The sequence below is a fragment of the Tinamus guttatus genome, unplaced genomic scaffold, assembly GCF_059628265.1.
Source record: "Tinamus guttatus ecotype Peru unplaced genomic scaffold, ASM5962826v1 Tinamus_guttatus_pri_ptg000287l, whole genome shotgun sequence".
NCBI classification, from domain to species: Eukaryota; Metazoa; Chordata; class Aves; order Tinamiformes; family Tinamidae; genus Tinamus; species Tinamus guttatus.
The window spans coordinates 8,418,067-8,446,024 of record NW_028288821.1 but is presented as its reverse complement, the minus strand read 5'-3'; the positions used below and the strand labels follow the sequence as shown (position 1 = coordinate 8,446,024).

The 27,958-nt window shown below is 37.7% G+C and overlaps 1 protein-coding gene across 1 annotated transcript; it reads right to left on the bottom strand.

Moving 5' to 3' along the window:
• On the bottom strand, positions 1 to 27,958 carry LOC104579008 (transmembrane 9 superfamily member 2). Its single transcript, XM_088527557.1, has 17 exons — positions 27,809 to 27,958; positions 27,308 to 27,375; positions 25,933 to 26,026; positions 24,133 to 24,260; positions 23,778 to 23,907; positions 21,729 to 21,856; positions 19,499 to 19,610; positions 17,202 to 17,281; positions 15,730 to 15,838; positions 13,380 to 13,512; positions 12,069 to 12,188; positions 11,839 to 11,896; positions 8,980 to 9,139; positions 8,323 to 8,474; positions 7,418 to 7,529; positions 6,692 to 6,863; positions 1 to 261 (listed from the first exon to the last, which is right to left on the bottom strand). The coding sequence occupies exons 1-17, from the start codon at positions 27,923 to 27,925 to the stop codon at positions 194 to 196; spliced, it is 1,941 nt and encodes a 646-aa protein (XP_088383683.1). The 5' UTR covers positions 27,926 to 27,958; the 3' UTR covers positions 1 to 193.

The window sequence follows — 27,958 nt, the reverse complement described above, 5'->3', positions numbered from 1 at the left end:
CATGTTCAGTGAGTATACTGATGTAAACATTTTTCCAGTGGTGCCACTTCCTTCCATAAAAAACATGTATTTTAGGCTGTAGTCTGCTCTTCAGCTTTTACAAATTAGAATAATTACACAGTATGTTTCTCGATACATGGTAAAAATTATCAAACAGCAAGGGAGATACGTTCAAAAGACACTTTGGAATTCTTCAGTCCACTTTCACAACACTATAAATCTTACTTACAAACCAGAAGCAGGCAAAAAATCCAATAGTCCCTAAAATGAGAAAGTTAAAATGGTTAGTTTATCTTCCAATTTGCTCTGAGAGAAAACTCTTAAGCATTTCACAGCAGGACAGAACATAACATTGTAATCCAGCTAACTATCCAGAATAATAACACTTGTTAAATTTAACAACACACATTCATCCCTAGGCTAAGTTATTGATTTAGATCAAAGATGACTCTTAGGACCAGACTGAATGATGTACATTTAAACCAGGTGATGATTAAATACACTGCTATAACACCACTAGCAGGCACACAAGCACCGTTAAGAAACAGACTTTCATACACACATAAAGTCAAGACTTACCTGAAATCATTCATGGATTTTTAGATTTACCACCTTGCAAAGCCACCTATGAGTTATGCTATCAAATGTGACTTTGGGAGAAGTCACCTGGCCTGTTTTTCTGTTCATCGCGTTCTGTTCATTGTGGCTATTTAGACATAATAGCCAAAAACAGCGACTTCAAGGCTGAACATCCTGTTATTTCCTTTTGCTACAGCTATGCTCTGAGCACCGTGGCAGCTGAGAGCAAGCATGACACGAAACTAGCTGTGACAGGCTCTATCCAAAATGAACCATCTCACATCATGCATATTTACATTGGGGATTTTCTTGCTCTAGGTCAGTACAGATCCTGCTGGTTCAGAGAACTGAACAAACTCATGAACAAAGAAATCCAAAGGCTATTAATTATAGAGGCTCCACTCTAAATGATACGTCACCAAGAGATACATGTGCTTTTACCCACGGGTAAACTGACACAAACTTTAAGCCTGACCAGTTAAAAGATGTCAGCTTTGGCTGACTGGCTCTTGGGGCAGACGCGGGCAGCCAGCAGCACTACTCTCCTGCAAGATCACGCACTCAGCACCGACAGATTTACATCTGTAATTTTCTGTTTGTACAGCCCATGTTTAACACCTGCTCCAACTTTTTTCACTCCTATTTCTTTGCAAGATTCTTTATTAAGCATTTGCCTTTTCTTCGTTCATTACATTTTCTGTCTTCCAGACGACATCTATGCATTTGATAATTGAGGAACCTGTCTTTGGATGCTTATTATCTATATGCCAATTCTCATGTCCTTCATGCTGCCATGTATATTTGAGGCTAAAGGCTTTTTGACAGCCTACTATTATGTGCCACAGATTACCCTTTCCCTCCGAGTTTGCAGTTATCATCCTCTGAAACAGTGGGAGATGGCAGATTTACTGCTGTTGATAGAAGATCAGACTCCAACCACAGAAGGAATTTAATTCCTTTGTAGGCTTGACATCACTAAGTCTTTACAGTTTATGGTCAATTCTCCCTCCTTCCTACTGTGTCCAATACTCCAATATCAGCATTGTTACTCTTAGCCTCACCTTCATGTTTTTTCCTAATAATGGTTCTCAGCATCTGCTTTCTAGTTGTTTTTATAATACAGCCACTTTGAGCCTTTTATACCTTTGAAAACAGTGTTTCTTCCCAATGTTTAACAGATGAGGTTATCTTAAAGAAATCTATCTCCTGTTCCAGAACAAAATCATAGTATCATAAGAAAAAAAATTGCAACTGAATAAGACTTACAGCAGTCTTCGGATCGTGCTATAACTTAATATAGGAATATACTTTAAATCCACAGTATTTTCCTCCAGTTCTTGTCACCCTGAATCTTTCAGGCACACCGGCTCTCTATTATGTGGCCTCATTCATGGCAGAATCTGCAGACTTCAGATTCTGAATGAGCATTTCATCTACAAACAGATTTTCATAGGTTTCAACAACACTGATTTTCAACATTCCTCCTAAAAGAGCCTGTTCAGTACAGCCTTATGTAGGCACTACCTTCTCCGCCAGAGTTTCCTTCCATTTTTACTTTGGCAGTATTTTATTCACACATCGACAGCTAGGGCTTGCCACTACTGTAATTCCTTCTTTCTTCCAAAAACAAACCTGTCCTGTGAATTCTGGACATGGTAGCTCTATGGACTAGAAACTTTTTTGGGGAGGGAGGAAGTGGGAGGATGGAAACCTAGGGATCTCATTATCAGACCAAAGTACCTCCTAACAGTATATCCAGCACACAAAAAACAAAATGGTTTGAAAGATGCTGGCAGAGTTACTAGATTGATAATCCACCTCAAAAATTCAGAGGTAAGAATTAACAACAGCAAATCAAATAGGAGTTTTAAATAAAAAATAAAATGGAGGGAGGTGGGGCAAATCCTCAGACTAAGAGCTTCTGAAAGCTCAGGTCAACACCTAATTTCACTGAGTATTAAGCCAGGGCTGATGTACGCAGCAGGCTCTCAGATTCCCCTTTTGCTTTAGCTATTCTAAGGCCAGTCTTAAATTACAGATAAGTATATGACCATAGGCTCCTTAAATGGAGCTTTACCCATTAAAAATGCCATTGCCAGTTGCACTATTCAAAATACCACCTATTAACCCAAAACAACACGGTTTTCCAAGTGCATGTTGTTGAAGAACATGCTCAGCTCTAGAGCACTTTTCCTTGCACCAAATGCAAGAATCATCCAGTGACTCTTAGGAGAGTCACTGTTTAGATAAGTTGTAATCCCTCAAGGATCCTGCTCACAACATTTGTTTCTCTGAATATTCAAACTGAAACCAAAGTCTTCAGGCACAGTCCACCAGGAACCCACCTCTTGGCCTCACTGCTTCGTTGATGCACAGTAATGAACACAGACAGGAAACAAACCTTCTTCTAAGATCCCTTAAATTTTAACAGAAATCTGCTTTTAGAAAACACTGGTTCAAAGAACTGACCTCTAAAATTATTTTCTGAAAGTCTACACTGCATTCCATTATAAGGTTTTTAGAGATTTAAAAAGCACATCCCTATCAAACAACACAGCACAAAGAAGCACAAAGACATCAAGCCTGATGCCAATTGCCCCACTGAGGCTGTAAAACCTGATTTGATTTTTTTAAATCCAATGTTATGAAGGATTTTTTAGGCCAATGTTTACTTTACCTGGTTCTAACCACCCACCAGCTTGAGTTGTATAAAAGAGCTATTGAAGTAAATACATTTAAAAAAAATGCTGGGGAGAGAGCAGCAAATCTTTATTTTTCCTAACTAGGCAATACTTTAAGATTCTGCCTCTCTAAATAACCCCTAATAGTCTAGGAAACTGATGCCATCACAGTGGAGTGCAGCCCACTGCATATCAATCCTCATTCTAGAGGGGCACAGCTGAAAGATCATTTTTGTGGGAGTGTTATAAAAAAAAAAAAAAAAAAAAAAAAAAAGTCAACCTAGTAGTCAAGATATCTCGAGTAATTTCTCTAGTTAAGAAACAACTTGCATCCAATACTTGCCTTAATAATTATTAGGAAGACACTGACATCTTAGTTATTTCTAGGTCTTTTGTCCTCTAACTCCTGTACTTTTGAATGCTCTGTAATACCCCCCAGCAAGAGTTTTCTTGTACACAGAAAGAAGATCAGAGGCTAGTATCTAACTGGGTAAGGAAAAGTTTAGTATACTAGTTTAATTGGAATTCAATATTAAAAACAAGATTATCACAGAGTAATACCAAGACACTTTAAGTAGACTGTTCTACTCTACTCATCTCTTCTAGCTTTATTGTTTAATGAAGAAACAAGAATTCAAAGCACGAACAAATTGTAAGGAAGCAAATAGAAAAGCACTCTGCACTTGGCTGATACTTCTTATGTACCTTAAAAGCTCTCTGTATCATACTGCTTTCAATCACTGCACAGTGGTGGGTGCTTCAGAATCTTGGATTCCAAACACAATCTACCCAGAAGATCAAAACTCAATTTTGAAAATGGCATTAACTCACAAGTGAAAATGATGTTCAAAAATAGAGGTCACTGTAAAGCAACATGCTTTGACTACATTCAGCAATTTTTTGCCTCCTAGCACAAAATGCATGCAATCATATAACTATCCCCGTTCAACCAGACTCACTACTTTTTGAAAAATGAACTGTACTTTGTACATTAAAATAGGTTGTCTCATTTGTGTATGTGCGCGTGTTAATTGTTAAATTTCACCAGTCAGATTTTATTATTGTCACTGTTGCCATGAAAGCATTCGGTTCCTTTTTAGTTATTCATTATGATCTCTTTTGTGGTGTCCTCAGTAACACAACATGCTGCTGTGTAGGAGGTATTAATTTTGCCCTTTAGATTTCTCGGTCACAGTTGCTGAGACCTACTATGCAAGAACACAGCAAAACAAAGTACCCACTGCTAACTTAACTGGAAGAGATCAAGGTTCCAGGTCTGGGGACACGCACACTGAAGGAAAGCTACCACCACACAGAGCATGTAGAGCAACAGCAAACCCCCTCCCCTCCATAGACTTGTGAGGCACTGAACCCTTGCTTTCCAAAACAAGTGCTATTAAGGAACATTGTACAAACAGAAAGCAGAAAATATCTAGCTTGGCTTGAATTATCTAGCTGTAGTAGCTCACCTCTTAGCATCAACTGTCAAACTAAATACGAGAATGAAATTTATCACAGCATTCCACATTACCTAGTCACTGCAAAGATAGAAGACATTTTATTCAACTAAAAAAAAAAAAAAAATTAAGGTGACCATAGAGCAGCTTCCTTTAAGAACTATAAATATGCAAGCACAACACAACCAGCATCAATGTGGTTCTGTAAAAAGAAAATGAAAGAGTAACAGGCACAGCTTATTAATTTACTTTTTGGGTCTCACTAACCTCTACATCAAGAGCTCCAGGATCAGCACATCTAAAGCCTTTAATACCATTTCAACAGCTGCCATGACAATCTCAATTATTGTTTTATATATGAAAAGGATATTTTTAATTCTACCAATTTGCATCTTGTTAGTGAAATCTGAATTACCAGAATAGAGCTGGTTTATGCCAAGACCCAAAACACATTAATATATTGCTTTAGTTCAAAGGCAATTAAAACATTCTATTGTAGATTTAATATATAAATTGATCACATTAATTATATACACATATATACAAATATGTGTGTGTGTGTATAGATATATAATAGAGGACATCTGGAGCTTGGTCTCTTTGCCAGGATTAAAGCACATGTTTAAGTGGCATAATGCCAAATTCCATGCTTGTCTTCTAATAATTAAAAATTAGAAGAACTAAATCATCCAAGTTTTTCATTTTTAAAGACAATGAAAACTGCCCCAAATGCCTTTTTTCCCCCCTTGATACACAGCTCTAAACAACAATGAAAATCCATCAGTAAGTGCTATATACTCTTACTAACTATAATACAGCATATTTACTTTGCTCAGACACGTGCAGTAATATCCTTTGGTAGTTTAGTGTTAACAATGCTATTTTTTTGCTTCAAGCATTCATTCAATTTTAGAGCAAAAAGATGAAAGAAGTCCTCCCTGCTGACCTGGCAGGCTTTGCAAGTCTGATACTAGGATTTTTGTTTTTATAGTTATTTAATCTCCTCAATGCCGTTAAAGAAAGGCTTGCTAAACAACTCAATCCATCATAAAACATTTACAGCAAGTCTCAAGAATCATGTAAAAGACATTAAGAAGCAACATCTTGAACCATTATGCCATCCTCAAGGAGATGCTTCCTTACGGATCTTCACTACAAATGTAAAGCTTGGTTTTATGAACAACCCATTATATACGTGTACTAGGCCTTGCCACCACTGTAGTACAAAATCATATACAGCAGATCTGACTTCATGCATCCAAACTACATATACAATAGCACTAGTACAAACAGATGCTCCTGTTGATTCATAAGGGCTTCTAACTTCATCTGCTACATGGTAGATTTGACACCAGTTTCCAATTCATCAGCCTCAAAATTATAGTTTAAGCCAAATGCTTATGAGCATTGGAGAAGTTATGTAGAAGATGCTTATTCTGCTTGAGTAACATCAAAAGACAGGTTGGTGCTGACACATTCCTGTCATTAAGAGGTGCTACCACAATTCAGCAGGTAGAGATGGCCTGTGTTTAACAGTCCTGCTGCACTTCATAACAAGCAAAGGTCCAAAACCTTGTTCACTCTCCATACACCAAGTGCAATGGCCCTAAACACAGATCTTCCAGAATGGATTATGAGATTCAGAACGAAGTTGAGCCCACTGCATCACAATGAACAAGATAAATTTGAACATACAATTGTTTGAACTCACTGCTATTATAATAAGTAAAAAGGAAAATTATTACACTATAAAAGTAATTTCAGGCTAGACAAACTCAAAGGATATTTTACTGTGATGTGCAATTTCACAAATCAGAAGAAAAACTACACCAGAAAAGTAATAAATTGTATTCATGTTTCAGTTGTTCTAAATTTCATTTAACATTTCTCGTTTCACTCCAGCTCTAAAATATTAAAAAGCAGAAGTCAAATACTGAAACCCCTGCATTCATTTACAGCAACTGTTGCACTTACCTGTGAAAAGGAAAAAAATCAAGACCATGATCAACGTATAACCGAAGTATAAAATGGTGCTTGCAGTGCCTGTTATCTGGAGTTTAGAGAAGAAGTAATGGACTGCATAGATAAAGAGATAAACAGCTGTAAAGCTGCTTGTTAAGAATGATCTCCACCACCAGTGATAATCCTGAAAGAAACAATAAGCCATTCAGTAAGAGATCCCATATAAAAAAAAATAGAAGTTAAATCATGTTTTGCTTCCGTCCCCCCACAGCAGCATCAAAACAGTAACATAAAACAAAGACTAAGAAATAAAATATAAAGAGTCAACTTGAAATATCTTCTTCCTTTCACAGTCATGGCTTTCTATCACCATACCAAATAATCACAGCAAACAAAGTTGGAGGCTTTGCACAAAACGAGCATGTGCAGCAGTTCCCTTCCCCGGGCTACTTATGAATACAGCAGTCCTGCCACAGGCTAATGCTCATGTCCAACTCCCTTTAGAAACGCTCCTGCACCATAACAAGGGGCAGACACTTTATGCAGGTGGCTGTAGCAGTAGTGGGAAAAACTGCAAGGACTTTTTTAAAGTAAAAGGTATGTTTCAGAAGAGTGGCTAGTGCAAAGCACGTTGAGGATATAAACAGGTGTTAGAGGAGTTCCGGAAATCCTCAGCTGCTTTTATCTCTAACGTCTTGCAGCTACAAGTGGTAGCTTTGTCAAAGCTATGCTTTTTACCTCGGCACACAGATGGAAGTAGCACAGCAAAACTGTGGCTTCAGAACAGGTAATTAGGAGAATTATAAAAACTAGGAACAGGAAACCAAACATGTAGTACATCTGATGAGACCTGAAATAAAAACACAGTGTTACATCACCAAAACATAAGGTAATAATAATTTAAAAGAACGAGGTGCGACTTTGTTTACACCACTCCTGGCAGATTAAAAAAAAAAGTTCTTGTTTGCATTAACTCTGTAAATATGCATCCCCAAAGCAATGTTAAAATTCCTCAGCTGTACTTCCCAAGAAATTAACTTCTATAAGACTTTCATGGAGAACAGCTATGGACAGTTTCCACTAGAGATGCTTCTGGAGAGAACAGAGATTAAACAAAATTCTGGATAGTACACATTTCCTGTGTAATTGTTAAAGTTCTGAAAGAGTGCCTTCTTTTAATTTTGAAAACGCATGCTTAACTAGGTATTAGCAAGATTCAGGAGTGCTGTTGGTATTTGGGGATTCTGTTTTATCATATTGCACAACACAGAATCCCAAAACTTTGGCCTGATTTAACAGTTGAAGCATCTAGATAATACTGGTTTCATAAAACATAGTATAGTTCCATAACAGATTAGGCTCCATGGAAGCACAACAACATGAAACCATGTTCGTGCTGTTCAGAGCCTGAAAGATAAAAAGCGACACGACTGATTTCATCCTTCACAGTTGTCAACGACAAAAAATATATTTGTATTTTTTTTTTTAAGTATAGGAATAAACCCAGAGATATGAAAGGTGTTAAAGACCAGAAATTTTAAGATTTGGTTTATATTTCATATTCATTGTTTTGGGATGTCCAAACTCATTGTATGTTTATTATCAAGTCAGACTAATTAGAACAACAACAACAAGATACTCACCAAATGCTATTCAGAATAAAAAAAAGCTGAATAAAAATGCAGCCAAAGGGCAAAATGCCACCCATGATGATGCCAGGCAATGGCTTTGTGAAAAAGGACTGTTCCGGAATCTGGCGAGGAATCTGGTTTGTACGAACTGGATGTTCAATAGGCTTTGAAAGAAATTAGTATGATCAGAAGAGAAAAAGATTTCACCATAAACTACTTTTCCCAAATATTATTACGTAAAGACTGATAATCTGACTCCTCCGTTATTCTCATCCATAAGCCATCACAAGAAAAAAAAAAAACAAGTATCAAGCCAAAACACTGAGAATCTGTTATTAATCATGAAAAAAACAACTATTTCAGCCTTTTTTTTAAATTAAAAAAAAAAAACTTGTCTGACTACCTCAAACTACTGGAGTACAAATAAAGCACTCAAGACTTGCAAGACAACTACTGAATTTGTATTCTGAATGAATGGTCAGAGAAAGGTTTAGTATCACATTATGAGACTATACTCGATCTCAGTTCAAAATCTGGAGAAATCGAAACATCATTTTAAAATCAGTGGGCCATAGATTCTTCAACCAAATCAGTTCCTGAAGGCTTGTGGATTCAGTGTCTCAACTGTAGAGGACAAGTGTATTTCAAAACCATATTCAAAAACCCTACCTTCTCTTTGAAGCCAAAATATGCACCAACAAAGGTTAATGGGACTGAAATTCCAAACCACATGGCCAGGATAGCAACCAAAGTGCCAAAGGGGATGGCAGCAGAGGATCCTTTCACCCACAGAATAAGATTCATAATGAAGAAATCAGCAAAGACAATCCTGAAATGATATTAGCAAGCACATTAGAATATTCAGAAAGAAAACTAGTAAAAACATGAATCTGTAAAGAGTTTGTATCAGGAAAAGTGTAGCTTTCTGTTCTTTCATTTTCTCATAGTCCTAGATATTTTCAGCAGTAATTCAGTAGGTGAGGCTCTCATAATGCAGCTAGCATAGAAATGCTTGCTAAGTCCAATGCCTCCTACTTGATAATCTATGGTAAGGCCAGTACTTAAATACAGACTCTGCACATAAAACAAGCAAACAAAAAGATTTAAAAATTGTATATAGAAGTATGCTTAAATCTGATTCATCTCTCCTATTGCCGTGAGTCATTTAATTCCTTCACAAAGTTGCTTCCAAACCAGAGCATTCTTTCTGCAAAACACATTCAGTGATAGTAAAATCTGGTGTTAGCAGCCCACAGGTCAGTCTCACAATAAATTTAACACCATACTATGGCTTGTGTCATAGTATCATGGCACCAAAGGGACGGGTTAAAGAGAGCTCTTCTAAATCATATTAACTTCTCATGCATTTTGAACAGTCCATGCCTTTGGAAAGTTTAAATAAAGACTTCCCTAGTTTCAGCAGAAAGATTTCTGCTTCCTCAAAACATGAGAGGCGCAGGCTACTCAGCAATCTTTAAACTGTCCGGAGTAGCCTTTTAAACCTGAAGTATTCTTTATTCTAATAATGTGCACATGCCTTTCAAATGAATCCCCACTAAGTTCCATTCATCATTCAAACATGTAAAACTCCTCTAAAAATTATTCAAGACATAGATACACCTAAAGTCTTGATGATTTATCGGTGTTTTACAGCCTGTCTCCAGCCCAATTCTTCCCTCCTCAACTAAGAGTACCTCCTTAGTTTCCTAAACATCCTGGGAACTACTAAAAAACAGCTCCAAGAAATACAAGGAAGACTTTGAACATCCCATTCTGAGAGCAAAGCAAAAGGTACAGCAAGGGAGCCTCACACAGAAACCTGCTTGAATGTCCATTATTTGTGGCTTCTGAGATGCAACAGAAAAGAATCAGTCTCAAGAAAGGCCTCTGCCCAACCTCACCACTCCTTGGGGTATGTTCAAAAAGTTTCACACTACACTTAAGGGAACACACATACTGCATTGTATTTAATTCAAAGTAAACAAACAAATATGGGGGCCTCCTCTCCTAGGAGAGGTCTTACACCTGCCATAACTATGTCAGGGAACAAACTTATAAAATAAGCATGTTCAACCTATTTTTCAGGCAAACATCTTGTTTGACAAAAAATAAGTGAACTCTTTCTAAAATCTTGCAAATTTTATAAGCTGCCCGTGCCTGTAAGACAGATTCCAATTACCCTCGTCAAAGGTAGGGAAAAGTATTCCAAACAGGAATTCCTGTCAGTCTGAGCCTATTACTGCATTTAGTTGTTTATGATGCCATGCAAATTCACTCATCTGGTATTGTATAATCAAGACATCTGTTCCCATTTTACCATCCCCAATCATTTTACTCCCTCTGAGAAACTACATTTATTTGTGAGCTTAAATGATCAGCACAATTTTTCTTCCACAGATAAATATCTTCTTCACTCTCAAGGAAGTATCTAAATAACAGCAGGGAGATTGAAGCTTGTGTTGTGTAGAAACAAGTTTTCTAAACAGAAATACAACACACAGTTGTTATCAAATACATTACCTTTCATTTGATCAAATTCTACTTTAAAGTAGGTCATATCTTATTCATTCATTGTATTTTGGGGTAGGAATATCTTCAAAATGATTTATATTTTTTCCTTAACCTTGCAAAGAAATATTCCATATAGACAAGGTTGTGAGCAAGAAATCACCTTTTTTTTTCCCTTTTCTATACTGACCGCAGTTGCAGAAAATGTAACGAAAACTAAGACAAAATGAAAGGAGAGCTATCCACCCTTCCCAGGCAGAAGGGGACAGGACAAGATATTTCCTGCAGCTCACCATCATTATACTCCAAGTTACCACTGAAGTAGGCCTCATAAGGCAGAAGGTTTAAACTCAGATATTACAGGAATCCATAAAAAAGTGTATGGAGGTAACCCAAAACTGAACCCAGAGTTCTTAGCAGTAATAGACACAGGACAGAGTGTAGCATTAACAAAATTATCTTGCTAAAAACCAGTATCTGCAGTTTAGGTATTTCCTTTAAATTCACATCTCCCATGTTAGCCCCCAGACTCAATTCTAGCTATGTTGTGACCAACTTGGAGAACAGGACATGTCCCTGTTCACAGAAAAGCACCACAGACATGCTGAAGTTAGCACAAAACTACCTACTACTTAATGAACTGACCCTTCCTATTAATGGTTAAGACAGGATGTCTGTAGCAGATTCAGCACTGGGGTATCAAATTAAGGAAAAAGGGTGGGGTAATTTTAGTCTAGCACTGGTTCTCAGAGGCCGTGATGCTACCTTGTAACAAAGAGTCATAGCATGCTTCACAGTCCCACCGGTGATTATAAACCAAACAGGATGCTAAGAAGCGACATTCTAGAGGATTAAGTCCAAATTCCTCAATCTGGTTTATTTTATATTCAAGAGACAGACTTCATGTGAAAGGAACAGTAGTCTGGAGAGAAATAAACCAACTCCACAAACTCCCTCCTATCTCAGATTAATTTATACTGAAAAATAGAGGAAAAAAAAAAGAGGGGAAGCAATACTAACCCTGGGCAAAGCAGAGCTGTTAGCAAAACATTTGTCTTCCACTTCTCGCCTCTAAATGCTGAGGGAAAAAGTAAAAACAATTTCAAGTTGAGCACTTTTTCCAACTGTTTAACAGTAACACAGAAAGCATCAGATTTGCTGAGATATCAGCTCCAGCCTGAGGCTTATATTAAGCCCAATAAGTGTAAATTTAGTCTGCTGTGTGGCATTAAACAAATGAATATACTTACTCTTGTACATGCGAGCAGAGACATAACCAGCTGGAGTTCCCAGTAAAACCCACAATACAACTGCACAGGTCATCAAAGCACCACGGTTGGCAGGAGACAGAAAACCAAGGCAAGCTAGAACTAAAGGTACAAAAAACTTTTAGTTGTTTGTCAACACGTGTCAAACTTCCCTGTAACACGTGCTGCTGCAGAGAAATATTTATCCCTGATAAATATTCAAGTGAAAATATGGGACATTTGAGAGTGTATGAATCATATGAGCATACCCTTAACCTCAAGGTCTATTTCAGAAGAAAGGAGCACGTTATTTCCAAATCATCTCTTAAGAAGAAAGTTTCTCATAGCTTTAAGGAAAAAAAACAAAACTAAACACACACAGGGCTGAACAAACCTGAACTAAACTTCCTGATGAAAAAAATCTTCTATTGAAATCCTATGGTGCTCCTGTAAACATACATGGTCACAACTGGTATATAGTATGTAATGGACATTTATTATGGGGCATAAAGGACAACAAAGAACAATAAGTCTGGAGAAGCCAAGACTCTGACAAATCTAAGTTTCTGTTTTTAAGGTAGATATCAATGTGAAGATAAACAATCTTAAAAGATACGCATTTTGGAATTTGTTTGGAGTTCCAAAAAAAGGCTCTCAACCACTGTGACAGACAGAACACCCACAATAATGCACTATCTTGCAAATAAACCTATTAAAAGAAAGTTGTCTGAGTACGAGTTAAGAGACAACATATAATAAAACACAGGTTTGTGGCATGTTACAGTATCACAAACTTATCAAGCTACTTGTGGCAAGCTCACTGCCTGTCCCAGCCTCGTGTCAATAGCATTCCCCTGGTGTGCCTTCCTCTTCTTACCTCTGTGTGGCTGCATGCTGTTGTGCCAAATGTGTTAGACAAAGCATTCCAAAAACTTTAAAGCTTTGATTTGATGTCTTTGAACTTGTATTATTGTATCTTGGGATAATTTACAGCATGACAAAAAAAAGTTTTTGCTTTTTAAAAACAAACAAACAAACAAACAAACAAAAAAAGTGCATGTTTAAGGACAGGAAAGTTTCATTTCTACAGTCAGAGAAGCTGAATTAGTTCACATACCACAACTCTAAACATTACCACATACAACAGCATTACTGAAACTAAATGCTTGTTATGAAATAGCATTAACATTTTCCTTTATTACAGAAAGGACTTCGCTTCCAAAAGAAAGCTTCTATCGCTTCCTGCATAATGCTGTGTCTTTCTTGGAATATTACTCTATAAACAGGTTGTCTTAATGTGCAAAAGTTACTTACATAAGGTGATAAATGTCATAATGAAAATTTGAGTTCCTTGACCCAAAAAGACAGACAGTAACATCCCCTTCCTTGGAGGTCTAAACACATCTCCATGAACCAGCTTCCAGCCAAACTCCTCTTGGGCATCTTCCTGTATAAAATCAACAGTGTCATCAGCAAAGACACTTAATCCTGTAGTAAATTAATATAAGCAAGACGTGAAATACATATTAAAAAGTTTGATTAACTTTCGTTTTATTCCTAAAGACTGCCTAATTGCACTGATTCATCATTCATTGATTTTTACTACCCCCTAATGGCTCACTGAAAGAAAAAGGAAGAATTTATCATGAAAGTCCTCAGCTTTTAGAGTGAGAGAAAACAAACAAACAGTGTCATTAGCCAAGACCAAGATCACGCAACATAATTCCAAATTTAAACTAAAACAAAGCATTAATTTAACTTGGATTATAGCACTGCACTCCAATTCAAACATTTATCTTTTGTGGCTTCCACTAGAAAACATATCAGTCTCAATGACAACAGTGAAAAAGAAGTTTGTTCCCTCTACTCCAGTAGAAGATCTGCTCCCTACAAATCACTAAATACAATTTGTCCTCTAAACATGAGATAACACTTTGATTAAAACACTTGGATTAAAAAACTATGCCTACAGAAGAATTGTTACTTGAGATCTAGGCATCTGGAGACTACGCTATATTCCAGCACACACATGCTTATCCAGGAAAACAACTATGGTTTGTTAAGAAGCATTTAAAAAAAAAAAAAAAAAAAAAAAAAAAAAAAAAAAAAAAACACCACCTACATGCCAAACTAACTCCCTTCAATAACTTCTTTCATCTTCTGAAGTTGCACTAATTGGTATCTCATAGGAAAGTTGAATTAGGATAGTAAAAAGGATGCACATTTTGGCAGAAGTACAAGGGTCAATGCATTGTTTATAATGGAACTCATGTATTTGCAAGTACCAGACTTTTAATACCAACTGTCCAGCAACTATTGCGCACCTGCAGTACTCATCCATTAATTTCAACTGGCTCTCAAAATATTTTAAAGACTTAAGTCATCTACACCCAAAATCATAATTAGAAATTTATTTAAAAAGTTTCAGTTATTATTGTGGTTAAGAAAATAAAGTCTATTTCTTAATTCAGATATCTTCTCTTAGTTTTAAGAATCTTAAATATGATCTTATAAACTCTTAACCTTCATTAATGTATTTTTCACTCAGATTATGCTAAAAGTCAGCTGGTGTTAACTGAAACTTAAACATGCATACTACGATCTCATTCATGAAGATCCTCAGGTTTCAAGTGGAATCACCAGCTTTCCTCAAGTGTGAGATAGTAATTTACTTACATGTAGCTTCCTCAACTTGGGTCTTCTTTCGCACAATTATTTCAAGCTTTGTAAATCAAAAATCTTTTAACTACAGTAGATCTTAAGTCTCTTGCAACTGGTAAGAAGCTAGAAAGAAGTCACACCTATTCTCACTATTACCCATAAAAGCTAATCAAGCTCCTACAAGTCAGAGTATTTATTACATTAAGAATGACCAACTAATAAAGACAACACAGTATAAGATAATGAACATAATTTAATTGAGAGATCAAAGAGGAGTTTTACAAAAATGATCAGTTAAAAGATGTGAAAAATTCTTTCACTTTAATTATTGTCTGGATTTGCATTAACTAAGGATATTAAATATCAAAAAAAATATGAATAAAAGTACTTTCAGATGTTTTAGTTTCAACATGAAACATTTCTGTGCATTTTTAAAGTATTTCTTTAACGAGATTGCCAGGAACACCAGTAGAAATTCAAATCTTCGTAGTATCTGACATTATTTTTCATCTTTGGCTTGCAGATACCATTTTTACCAATTAAATAGAGCCAATTTTTACTCAGTCACATACTGATGGTGAACCACAACCAGAACTTTCCCTTCAAATTTCAAATGCTTGTGCTGTATCTTGGCTGTTGTATTGTTACACTGTGTAAATATAAAAAAAGCTTTTTCTTGTTAGAGACCTTAGAATGAAGACACTTGCTTTTAAATACAAGTCTGTTCACTATCAAGAGGTTTTTGTGAATCACCTACACATTTCATAAACCCAAACTTTGTCCCTTCCATATTACAAGTTCAAAAAACTATGCTAAAGAACTGTCACATATGACTACCAGAAAAGATGAAATAGTAATAAAGATATTTTAACTCACAGATATTTTTACATGTAACAAGTTTAAGAGTGATATATTTTTATCATATTCAAAACTAATTTTGAATTATAATTCTAACATTATTGCTGCAAAATGTCCCCATAGAAAAGCTGTAAATCTTACTCACAGAGGAGTCAATCTGGTTGTATCTTGCAATATCTTTATGAAGAGTCCTCAGAATGATCATAGCCACCATGCCAGATAAGAAGAGAACAATTACGAGGGAATTCATTATACTGCAGATAAAAAAAAAAGTAGAAACTTTTAGTATGTTTTTCCTCAGATCCCAGGAATACATGCTTCTGCTCATCCCACATGTACAGCTCAAGTCTGTTGTAGAGCCTTAGATACTCAGATTTCATGTAACCCATTAGACCTTTTACTGTATGCCTATATGATTTGTTGGGGATTTACAAATGGAAAACAGTATTTTATGATGTACTGCTTATTGTCAAGACAGTCACATCTGCATGCCTTCAATTTCCATGTCAAGCACTGCTAGGTTGCACTTCCAAATTTCAAATGGTGTCTTCAGTAGTGGCTTTCAGAACAGCCCTGGAGTGAATGCAGTGATACACAGTGCAGAGCACAACTGGAAATGAAAGCTGAAATGGTCAAAGCTTGCAAATGCTCAGAAAAAAAGTGCCTTTAAAATAAATGGGTCTAATCACATAAGTCTGGGCCATTTATCATGAGGCAGGGAAATAATAACAAAAAGAAGCAGGCAAAAGGCACAAGTAGTTCCTAGAAGGAAATATGGCCTCCAAATGGCAGTTACATGTAAAGACAGATGCTTGTTGAGAAACTTTAGGAAACTAACGCCATGCCACAGCCATGCCCTTCTGTTTCTTCACCACCATATTTACCATTTATCAAAAACCACACACTTGGGTAATTTTCCCCTTTATGTAGCTCAAAAATAATTTTCCCAGTGACAAAGCTAAGGCTCTCAAAGCAGACTTTGTCAACTAGATTTTTGTACTTATAAATCAAATCAGATCTATGCCATGTCATTTAGTATTTTGTGGATACATACTTAATCAGATTACCCTTTTCAAACAATTTACACTTATAAATATTATAATCTCTACATAACAAGTTATAAACTTACCATTTGTGGGGTACAGAGGAAAACAAGTGAGAGCTTTTGATATATGTAAATATATATAAAATAATCGTTTACTTTAAAAAAAAGAGCCTCTCTTTCCTGTAAGTAGCTGCTGAACAAAACAGCCACTGTACATATGTAGCTCTCACTTGGTAGCTAGAGAAAGCCAGATAGCAACAATAAGAACACTGAAAAGCAGCAACATCTTTAAAGTTCTACAGAATAGAGATGATAAAGTAAAACCATGGAGGTTGATTTCCTTTTGGATACTAATGGTACATTCCTTTAGTGAAAGGCAATACTACAGCTGCTCCCGAGAGAACTAAGACCGATAAAATTTATTCCACATATGGAAACAAGAAAGTTTACTGGCCTGAAAACTAACAGACTTTGTTTTACCACAGCAGAAGTTACTATATCCCTACAAGCACAGATAAGAAATCTTTGTGCTCCCTTTTAAAAGTCAGTCATTTAATAAATGTAAGTCTTACCTAAACCATTGGATATTGGTATGCGGCATAGACTCCAAAATGTAGTCCCATCTGGAAGCCCATTTAATACTATTCTTTTCCTATAAAAAATAGAAACGAATAAAAACAAGTACAAGTTTGTTACAGTCTCCAAGAGTGAATAAATACATAGGATTTCTTCCATAAACCTTCCATTCAGCATTACTGCCTAAACTTGGTATCAGCCCTAGGCATTCCATTTCCCTCTTGCATTAAATCATTTTTTAGTACTTGACCTGCTCCAAGAATCTCAGATTTGTTCCAAGTCTCCTATCCATGCTTCTACCTGCAACTTCTGTCATCCACCAGCTTCTCTAATGGACTCTATGTTCTCCGTCCTTTTATCAAATCTCCTGACTGGAAGGATGCTCAGCTGAACATCCTAGGTTATTCACCAGACATTAGTTAATTCTGCAAATTTAAAGTATGTAGTCAATGGCTTAGAATTTTGAAGTGAGAATTAGCATCCTGGAATTAAAAAACACGTTTCACTGAAGAACTGCACCAACATGGGTAAGAGGCTGAAATTGCCACAAGTTAGTCATTTAAGTTACTAGCTAATTTAGTTAATTTAGTTACCAGTCCATTTTGATCAGTAGTTCATACCTTGGTGGGAAAGACCTTCCCAAGGGTGGCTCTACAGTTTGTTATTTGAATACTTACATCTTTGTACACTTCTCTATTAAACATGAGGCACAACTTTTTATATTTTTACATGCACTCAGGGCTGAATGCTTTGCCTGCTACAGTGAATTAAATGGCGATCACAGCTTTCTCATCAGAAGTCAGCTGCTATATTAGAAAGGACAATAATTATTCCTTTTTCTGCTTTATGCATTCAAGCCTATTGAAATTAAGGTTTTCCTTTTCCATTAAAAATATTTTTCACTGGTCATCGCTCCCTTATAAGTTATTCTGAAACTACTGAAAAGTAAAACATACCAGGTATGCTTTCATTCCAAAACAAAGCATAAAGGTAACAAAGTGAGTTTGAAACATTTTGTGATTCAGATGTACACAGTGCCATCTCCTGGAAGTACCTGAGCCAATAGCAATTAAAATTGAATTGCTCTTCTACAAAAAGGCAGCAGATAGTACAAATGCATGACATTTCATAAAACACTGGATAAAGTTCACATTGCAATTTTGAATTGCAATATATCATCAAAATTTAAACATTAGGATTAACAGACAGGAGGCTCATTCATTTAGTAAAATTAGAGAGCCTAGGGAGGATTGTGTGTCTCAAGGGAAAAGTAACAGGATATAGAGTCTTGCAGCTCAAGGTCACTGGTTCAAATCAAATTCAATTTGGTAGAATGAGAGCTGCTACCATATGACAGCTGCTTGGCTGCCCATGCAAAAGGAGCTGGTGGTCTCAGGCCAGATCCTAGGAGATGGGCATCTTAAAGCACAAAAATGACTGCGCTTCCAGGACAGACTGGGATGAAGACACCAAGGTTTGCAGTGGCACAAACCAAATTATTTTCACTCCACTAGAGGCAGATTTTCCAGGCTGGGATGAAGAACCAACTGCAAGTAAAACTGATTTCCTCCTTCCTAGAGTTGTAACACGCTGAATGAAGTGCTGCACTCTAAGCAACAAATAGCCATCTATTCAAAAAGCTAGTGATTGAAATAAGAGTGCTTCAGAATGAGAAAACTCCACTAGAAAAACAGCTTTATAATATGCACATTCTAAATTTGTATTTGGAAACATTTTTGTCTTTAGTATTACACAGACATTTCTTCTTCATCATGAGACTTACATCTTAAGAGTTGAGCTCTGAAAAAATAAAACATATCTCAAGGCAGGCAACCCCTTCAGTTATTCAATCTATTGAACTTTCAATTGGTAATATGCCTAACGGAGCAAAATTATATTCTTATGTTGCTTTTCTTACACCAAAAGAGATGGTTCCCAATAAGACAGGACTTGCAAGAAAAGTTTGGGAATAACATTAGATGCACAGAATCCTGAAAGATAACAATGAGAAAATTCAACAGCACAGTTTTCCATTATAAGTCAGGACTGTAGTTTTCAAGGGGAAAAAGGATATATGCTGTCCCGTCTGAAACGGGATGCTAGGGAGAGTGTCACTTAAACGTCTACTACTGGAAGTGTACCAGAAATATAATGGTTTGGGGGAAAAACAACTGTTTTGCAAGATAGTCCTGAAGCAATTTATACTACCTTATTCCAGATATGACTCCATATACAAAATCAGCTCATTCCTTTGGGGAATTACATACTTGTGTAACAGATCAAAGATACTTACTTCAAATGTCACAGAGTAAGTGTAGATCAAATTCAGTTTACTGTTGAATTCTCCAGGAATCTCCATAGGTGGACCATTACAACTCAAGTTGTTCTCATCTGTATGCTTGTAACTAAAGAGAAAACAAACAAAAAAAAGTTAAATAAGACTTGCATACATGTGTGTACAACACACACTTCAGAATTTCGGTAGCAGTCCTTGAGCTACACCAGAACTGAATTTTAGCCCTTATCAGCACTTGTGGTGAGAGCTAAAAATTCCATGGGAAGAGTCCTGGGACCTGGAGCCTTGGCTCACTGCTCTAAACTCAGTTAATAAGTGCCTAGAGATCTGAGCAGGTGAGAACATGACAGATAAAATTGTTTGCTAAGCACGCGGGACAGAGACAACAGAACTCGAAGGTCACAGGACGTGGTTTCACCCAACTCACTTTTCTGGCATGATCAGAGAGAAGCCCTAAGCTAACACGCTGCTGTGTGAACTGGGTAGTGAAGTTTGGAAATCCTTAGCTGTTAAGGCAGCAAGTTTTAACACATACTCCACCTTCTCTGCCACCCTATCTCGCTCCACATCTCTAACAAGATTGCGTTATTGGGGGGGGCCCTAACGTCAGTGCGTTTGTCAAGGAACACAAGGGATTTCTGACAAATCTTCAAAGGGTTCTCACCTTCCCTCAAGAGTCATGGGGAAGAGTGTCTTTTCTTTTGGTGGATTTCAGGTATTTTACTTGTATACATTTTTTCACACTGGGTAACAAAAATGACTGTGGAAACCTTTCCATTTTCCCTTAATGTGCCACTAGTCTAATTTCCCCCCTCTTCAGGCTTGCGTACTCCAGAGGAAAATGAACAAGCAAATTCACAGTAGCATTATAAAACTCGTGCATGCAAATCCTTCTCTGCAATATCTTAGGAATTCTTCAGCTGGGGAAGCACAAAAAGAAAAAATAAGCAAAGAAACCTTAAGGTTTTCTTGATTTCACTCCTATAAGTCTCCTGTAATAGAAAATAGCTTCCTTCTCATAATTCTACTTTATATATACACTACATGTTAATAACTGGGCCAAGCCACAAGACAATAAAAACTTTCATGGAAGAGCTAAGGTGTTCCAAGCATAAATATTCCATCAGGAAAGCTTTGTTTTTCACAGCAATACCAAGCCTGGAAAGGCAAAACCTAAGGTTTTATGTGCAACCTAATCGTGCCCCCTTGTGGTCTGCACTCCTGATGAACAGGCAACTTCACCCCGCTATTTCTCACCCATTCAGTACACAACCCAAAGAGCTCAAATGAGGAAGGCTGGCAGAATCTTCTTGCCACTACCTGGGACCAGGTGAAAAGGGCAAGAACAAACTTAAATATGAAGTCTAATTCACTGAAAACACACTATATCACTGTAATTGGAAGAAAAAAAAAAAAAAAAAAAACACACCCAGGCACTACACCCAATCATGTGGTATACAGGAATGCTGTATGATTTGAACAATTATTACCATGTAATTTAAAAATGCAATCTCTATAGGTAAGAGGGAAAAGCTTAGGTTAGGAGAAAAACAACCTACTTTGAAATTGTATAAATGAATTACAGTTTTTAAAAACAAAGAGGTATATGAACAGTATGATAGGGACCAATACAAAAATTGCTTAAGTCTGTTTCTGATTGCTAACTCCTCTCTGGTGAGCACAGCAGTGCAGAAACTAAAAAGTTATGGTTTAAAAAAAGTAAATCAGTCTTCTTGGATGTTTAGTTTCTTTGAGTATCGGTATTAATTTGGTATTTCTTCTGCACCTCAGTATTCAAACTAACATACATTTGTACAGAGAAAGTATGTTCAACACACAGTACAGCAAGACTAAGAGATGATGTAGGAAAATGTCACACAATTAGAGGATATTTGAAAAAAAAAAACTGTCTTTTTAAAAAGTTTTTAATTTGTAACTAGACACAATCCTGTAAAAATATTAGGAAACTTCTATCAATTATGTCAGATTGTAAGACATTGCATAAGCACTTGTTTTTCCTCAGGAGGGACACATCTGTAACACAACCTTGCTTTTCAAGTGTCCCTCAGTCAGGAGACTCTTCTTTGTAAACACAAATCCAGTTGTGAGCCAGTATACTGAAAGCTTTACCACAGTTAAGAAGAATTAGTTCCTCAGAAGTGAAAAGCTGTGTTACACCAAGTTCATGTCCAAGTTTGTAACTCCTGCTGCTATTACATGCAGTTACCTTTGAGGTCTCAGACGTGCCATCACCAATCTTGCACCAGGCCAGTTTTCATCCTTCCCACTATGGTACATGATTGTTATGTCAACATGGTTGAAGAGGTAGAAAGTGTTCTTCTTGTTAAACTCCGACTACAAAAACATCAAGAGATTGAAAAACTTCTCCAGTAGGAGAGGGTGCAATGTGGTCAAGAACAAAATGAGACTTGTCACATCAAAGAGCAGAAAAGAAGGGGAAAATACTAGACTTTTTTAATAAAAACAAATCAACACATGTAACAGTCAAAATTGTTAAAATGTCACATGTCTTACTAGTAGATTTAAAAGCATCTGACACCATTTTTGTAAAATTACAATGAAAAGCTGCCAAATCAGATTCAAAGATCTATTATTCAATGAACTCAGATTCACAGTTGCTCCCCCCTTCATGGTACACACTTCATGGTAGACTCTCCAAGGGCTGCAGTTTACAAACCAGGATCTGATTCAAGAAAACACACTTCACCTTTAAAACATTCAAAATAGCTGTTCCAAATTGACATATAACCTTGCTGTCCTGCCCTTCACCAAAGTGTTAGGCAGCCTTGTGCTAAAATTATCTGGATTCCATTATACCCTTGTCTTCAGAGACTTTTCTCTAATTTGTAAGCAACAGTTGAGGAGCAGCACAATCCACTAGCCGCATAAAAGTGAGGATATACCGTAGTGCCACATCTGTCCAGTAACAACCCTTTCCCGCTGCTTTTTTAAAGGGGGGAATTCTCTCTGCTGGAATACGTATTTGGGTAAACTTCTAGAAGAGGATGGCCTCCTCTGAATCCAGCACTAGGATGAAATGTCGCATTCAGGGTGACGCATTGTCTCATGCCCATGTACCAATTGCTCCTCTAGAGCTGTGCCATGTAACACACTCGTTTCACATACAGACAAAAACTGATTCTGGGCATGACAGCTACTCTGGCGGAGCACTCACATGACCATTACCATGCATTATTTGCACAGCTCTTCATGGATATTCAGTACAAGCTTTCTGAGCAATCACTAAAAAAATTCAACCATTGCTACATATGAAGACCCTCACAAGAATTAACCTTTTCAACTTATCTGTTGACTTCACTAAAACCATTTTCCATGTACTAGTTAGCTTCCATCACAACATAATAGCATCAGTTTAACCCACAAGCTGCTTTTCCCCCACTGCCCTTCAGTATAACATCACATACCAAAAGCACTATAGTTGAACAGCCCGCTAGAACAGGTTCTTCAACCCACAAACCATTTTCAGTAGCCTTCTTTCTAGGGAAGTCAGAAGTAACCAAGCAGGGACTAACTGCAGGCAGACTTGCTGTGCAGGCATGTGCAGTCAACTCCTCTACCTGATAAATGCAGCACTTCCAAGAAGCATCAGACCTACTGACTACCAACAAACCAACTGCACTGCACGTGAGCAGTAAGTTACGTGACAGAGCCAACAGCTCTTCTCCCTGAGGAGATGAGCACGGTCCCTCATCCTAGGAGCATCACTGTTAAGCGAAACTACACTAGTTTACCACGCAACCCAGGGATGACAAGACACCTCAAATGGGTGTCAGTAATTCTTTCCCTGTGACAGCTGTGTTGGATATTTTGCAGCTACCTGGCAAAATCCAGAGAAATTTGGCTTGTAATCTGTGCTGCACAACTTCTGTAACTAGAATACAGTGCTCATTTCTACATGTTCACTGGAAAGCTCCTCTCTCAAAGGTCTTGCCTATAGACATATCTTAGTGGTATGGATAGAGAGCAAGTACAAGGAAGGAGACACATGAAACATTCCAAAACAAAAATTCAAATCTTCAAAACATTCAGATGCTTCAGCTACATTAGTCAAAAACGCTACAAAAATATGGCGTCAGTGAGAAATTGCCTACAGGAGCATTTGGTTTTGTCACTGTCCATGTTGTGATGTTTACAAATATCTGTTCTTTTTATTCAAGAAAAGAAAAACAGAAAATTAGTAATGAAATTGCATCTACTCTACTAAATGGGAAGAAAAAGAAGTTCCATCACTTACATTTATAACGCAGGCATCTTTAACTCTACCATCCGGAGTAACAAAGCATCCTATTGGAAAGCCTGGATTACAGTATTTTTGTCCATCTTCTACATCATAGCACCATGTTACAGGCATGTTATCAATAATCCTGGATGGAAAATGCCAAAGAACAGGTCCTCAGAAAAAGACCTACCTTATTTCATACTGACATTTAAACATGCATGTAATGCACATAGTTTTAATTAATGACCACAGGATGCACAGTAGAGGACAGCTATCAGATAAAAGAAAGTCACCACTTGGAAAATAATTAATGTGATGCAAACAGCTGAACGGCAGAGGAAAAAAAGTCCAAACACAGATCTTAACTTACCAGTGATGCTGATAATTCAACTGCATTCCTTTCTTCAAAAAAGCCAGTTTATTTTTGTCAACAACGTTTTCTGGGTCATATGATCTTGTACAAACTTTCTTGCATGTTTCTTTTTTATTAAAAGTGAACTGTTACAAGGGAACCAAAAAAAATATATATTTTTGCTGCAATAATATCTTTTTAGACTTACTTTTAATATAAATCTAGCTTTTTTTTCCTCCTCCCTCTGCTGAAGCTTCACTTTCTTGCTATAAAAATTCTGAATCCAGGATTTCTCATGCAATTTTAACTTAAATTTCAAGAATTCTGTACATCCAGCATTAGCATTCGCCTTCTGCATCACTAAAGACGCCTACAACAGGCCAGATAAAACTTATTCAGATAAACCCTGAAGATTGAATCTTGCAAACTAGTAAAAAAAGGGTTTTATATTCATTTTATTTTGATAATTTCGTCATCTGCTACAGTAAGCTTTTAACAGTACTGTTTTTGAATGATCCATGTTAATTTTTAGCTGCATTTCCCCATCATGACTAAGTTGTTAGTGCTGCCAAAATGCAACATGTTGCACAACATCTGCGTTTCAAGTGCAGACACTTCCCAGCACAAAACTGTTCACATATGTGTGTCAAATTTGCACTCTAAAACCTGGTTAAAGCTCAGTTGCTAGTAAGCTATCATAGGCCTTGACTACGTAGAATTTTCAGTTATGTTTTAAGTGGTAACAATAAAAAAGTATCTTTAATTACTGTAGTGTTAGCCACTTCAAGGAAGTAATTCTTACAATTTACCAGTCTATTCAATGGGTATCTAACTCAAATGACTCATCATGCCACATACTTAAAGGTGTCTTATGGCCCACAGTCTTAAGAGTTAAAATTTCATTAGCTCAGAGAGGAGGAGGCTTCTAGGAGCAGTCTACACATTATAAGAGGCATCACCTGCTTAACAGTCCTTTGAAAAAATGTAACTAGGTCCCTTGTGACTGAGCAGCAATAGACTCAGAAACTCTGCTGCCGCATTTCCTCAGAGAGATTTGTATTATCTAGCAACCCTCCCACACAAACATAGCCAAGTTCTCTGTTTCACCAGCAAATCCTAACCTGGAAACTGCACTTGAACAGCATACGGCTTCCAAGTATGAGCCATAGTCTGACCACATCTCCATTAAGGCCAACAATTTTCCACAAATTGATTTTAATTGGCCAATATTTGATAGATTCTAAGATGGCAAAGGCAACCAGTGAAAAGCAAGAATATTTTATACCTGTACTTTATACCTGGTTTATAAAATGCTTCTGTATTTTTGTTTTGTAGAAAAGTAATAAGCACCAGCAATGAAAAATTAAGTGTTAGGCAACAGAAACTAATTGTGAGCAAGCAAATAGAAGTCAGAGGTGAATCTCAATTTAGCTGCCCCTTCCTACCCTGGAAGCTACACCACAAATCTGTACAAGAAACATTTCCTGAATCACCAGCATGCAGCCTCTTCAATTAGAGCTAAAAATCCAATGATTTCAATTACCTAACACACTGTGCTGTAAGCCCAGCTGTTCAATTCCTGTTTCACATAGAGTTTAGCTGGATTTCTATACCACAGAAGAATAGAAGAACGTTTGCTGACTCAGTTGCCTAACTTTAATTGGTTTGTAATAAGATGTCTCAAGGGGATGCGTTTGTTTTTGTTTTTATTACAGTTAGGATGCAGCTGAAGAGTTGATCATCATCTAAAACAAGATTACAGACATCAAAATGACAACTGTCAAGTTTAAAAAGGATCATATTCAAGAAAAAAATAACCTTATACGGAGATGACGCTATTCTCTCCCCAAACAATACTTGTCCAAGATTTTCTGATGGCCTTTTTTCTTCTGTATCTTGGCAGAAATCAAAACTGGGTAAAAAAAGTGAAAAAGATTACCTTAGCTTTATATCCACCTAAATCAGTTTCTCAAGTTATATCCTTAACTTGGCATTTTCATGCTTATTTCAGTGCATCGGCCATTTTCAGTAAAAAACTTTGCCTCTCTACGCAAAGAAGTTTGGCATTTGCTATACTGAAACATTTCTGTTTTGATATCAATTTCAACCAAGATGCATCATAGCTAAAGTATTTTTAATGGCACATTTAATCCAAGAACCCCTTCCAATTGACAATTTAAACAATAATATGAAGGACTATTATCTCTTCTTGCCAGAAAAAGAAAACAAGACCCCTATTGCCCCATCCTTAGTAGAGCCTTTATAAGCAGTATTTAACAGGAACATGTTCCAAAGAAGGGAAGCACTTTTATCATTAACAGGCCATATTGCAAGATGCTATTCACTCTTTTCTACTACCTATATTTCAAGACTGCTGACTATGGGACAATGTAAGCATTCTGAACCTGCATTATTTACACACTGGTAGTAGTAGGTTATGAAAAAAGAAGTCCACTTGTCAGCACCGAGTAAGTATTTTTTCTCAGCGTGCAGACCAAAATTCATTGGCTTTCATAAAGTTTAACGTAAGGGGGATGGTGTTGGCTTTTGAGTTACTCCCCAGCCTTTTTGACACTGTTGTCACTGCTGTGTGACACACAGTGAGAGCTACAACACTGGCAAGTGTCTCTTGTACACGCAACCTCAGGAGTGACAATAATAATAGTTATATATGATTGTTTAGTAAGCCTAGAACTATCCTCAAAGTCAGATAACAGTTTTCATAAAAAAAAAATCAAAAAGAATCAAAAAGAAAAAGCATTCAGGAAATATATACAGAGCTGTGAGGAAAAGAAAAGGAAATTAACAGTCCTTTCTGACTTCTATTTGCCAAAGGAGGGAACACACAGCTCCTGCCTTCCCAGCATGGACAGGCTGGAAGGACTTCGAAACACAGAAGCCTACGCTAAACCCAAACCTGGGGTCAAAAAAACACACCCCTTAGAAACCCACAAAGAAGCCTCCTCTTTAGAAAGGAGGGAGGAGTGAGGACAGTCAGGAGACGCACACACAGCAGCCCCAACCTTTGCACCCTCTTGTATTTCAGTCCTGCTGCTGTGTGCTGGGTTTGTCTTTCTCTTCTCACACCCACAATAACATTTTCAAACACACACTTGGCTTATCAACTTAGAAATCACACTGCTTCCCCGAGGCAGGCAGAAAACACATTTTTTGTGTCTCGTGCTCTACTTACGCATCATACTCATAGGGCAGAACCGACTCCACCGAGTCCAGCCTGTTCACAAAGAGCTCAATCAGGGACTGAAAGGGAGAGGACAAAAAGCACATGAGAACCCAAACACGGAAGGGGCTAGGTCAGGGGAATCCAAATGAAGTTAGAAACAGCCCAGCTGGCCACCCGCGGCGGTCACCGGAGCTGACAGGCCGCGCCAGAGTCACCCTCGCACGGCGGCGGCACCGGGCACGGCAGGGGACCTGCTGCCGCTGACTGCAAAGTTCAGAGGAAAAAAGGAGGGCTTGCAGAACATTTTTACTTTATTTTTCCCTCCGACGCCGGAGTTAAGGGTGCTGCGAGGAGCGGACAGCGGTGGGTGGATGACTCCCCGCAGCAACGGCTGCCCCTCAGAAGGGGCCCCGCTTGCAGGGGGACGCTCAGCGCAGCCCCCTCGCCGGGGAAGCCGCTCGGAGCTTCCCCGGCTTCCGCGGCGAGCCCGCCGGGGCCTCCGGCTCTCACCTTGCAGCCCTCGCTCTCTTTGCCCTCCTCGCAGAAGCTGACGGGCGCCAAGCCGGGCAGGTAGAAGGCGGCGCAGAGAGGGGCCGCCAGCAGGAGGGCGGCCGCCGGCAGCCTCATGATGCGCGCTGCGCGAGCGGCGACGGCAGCAGC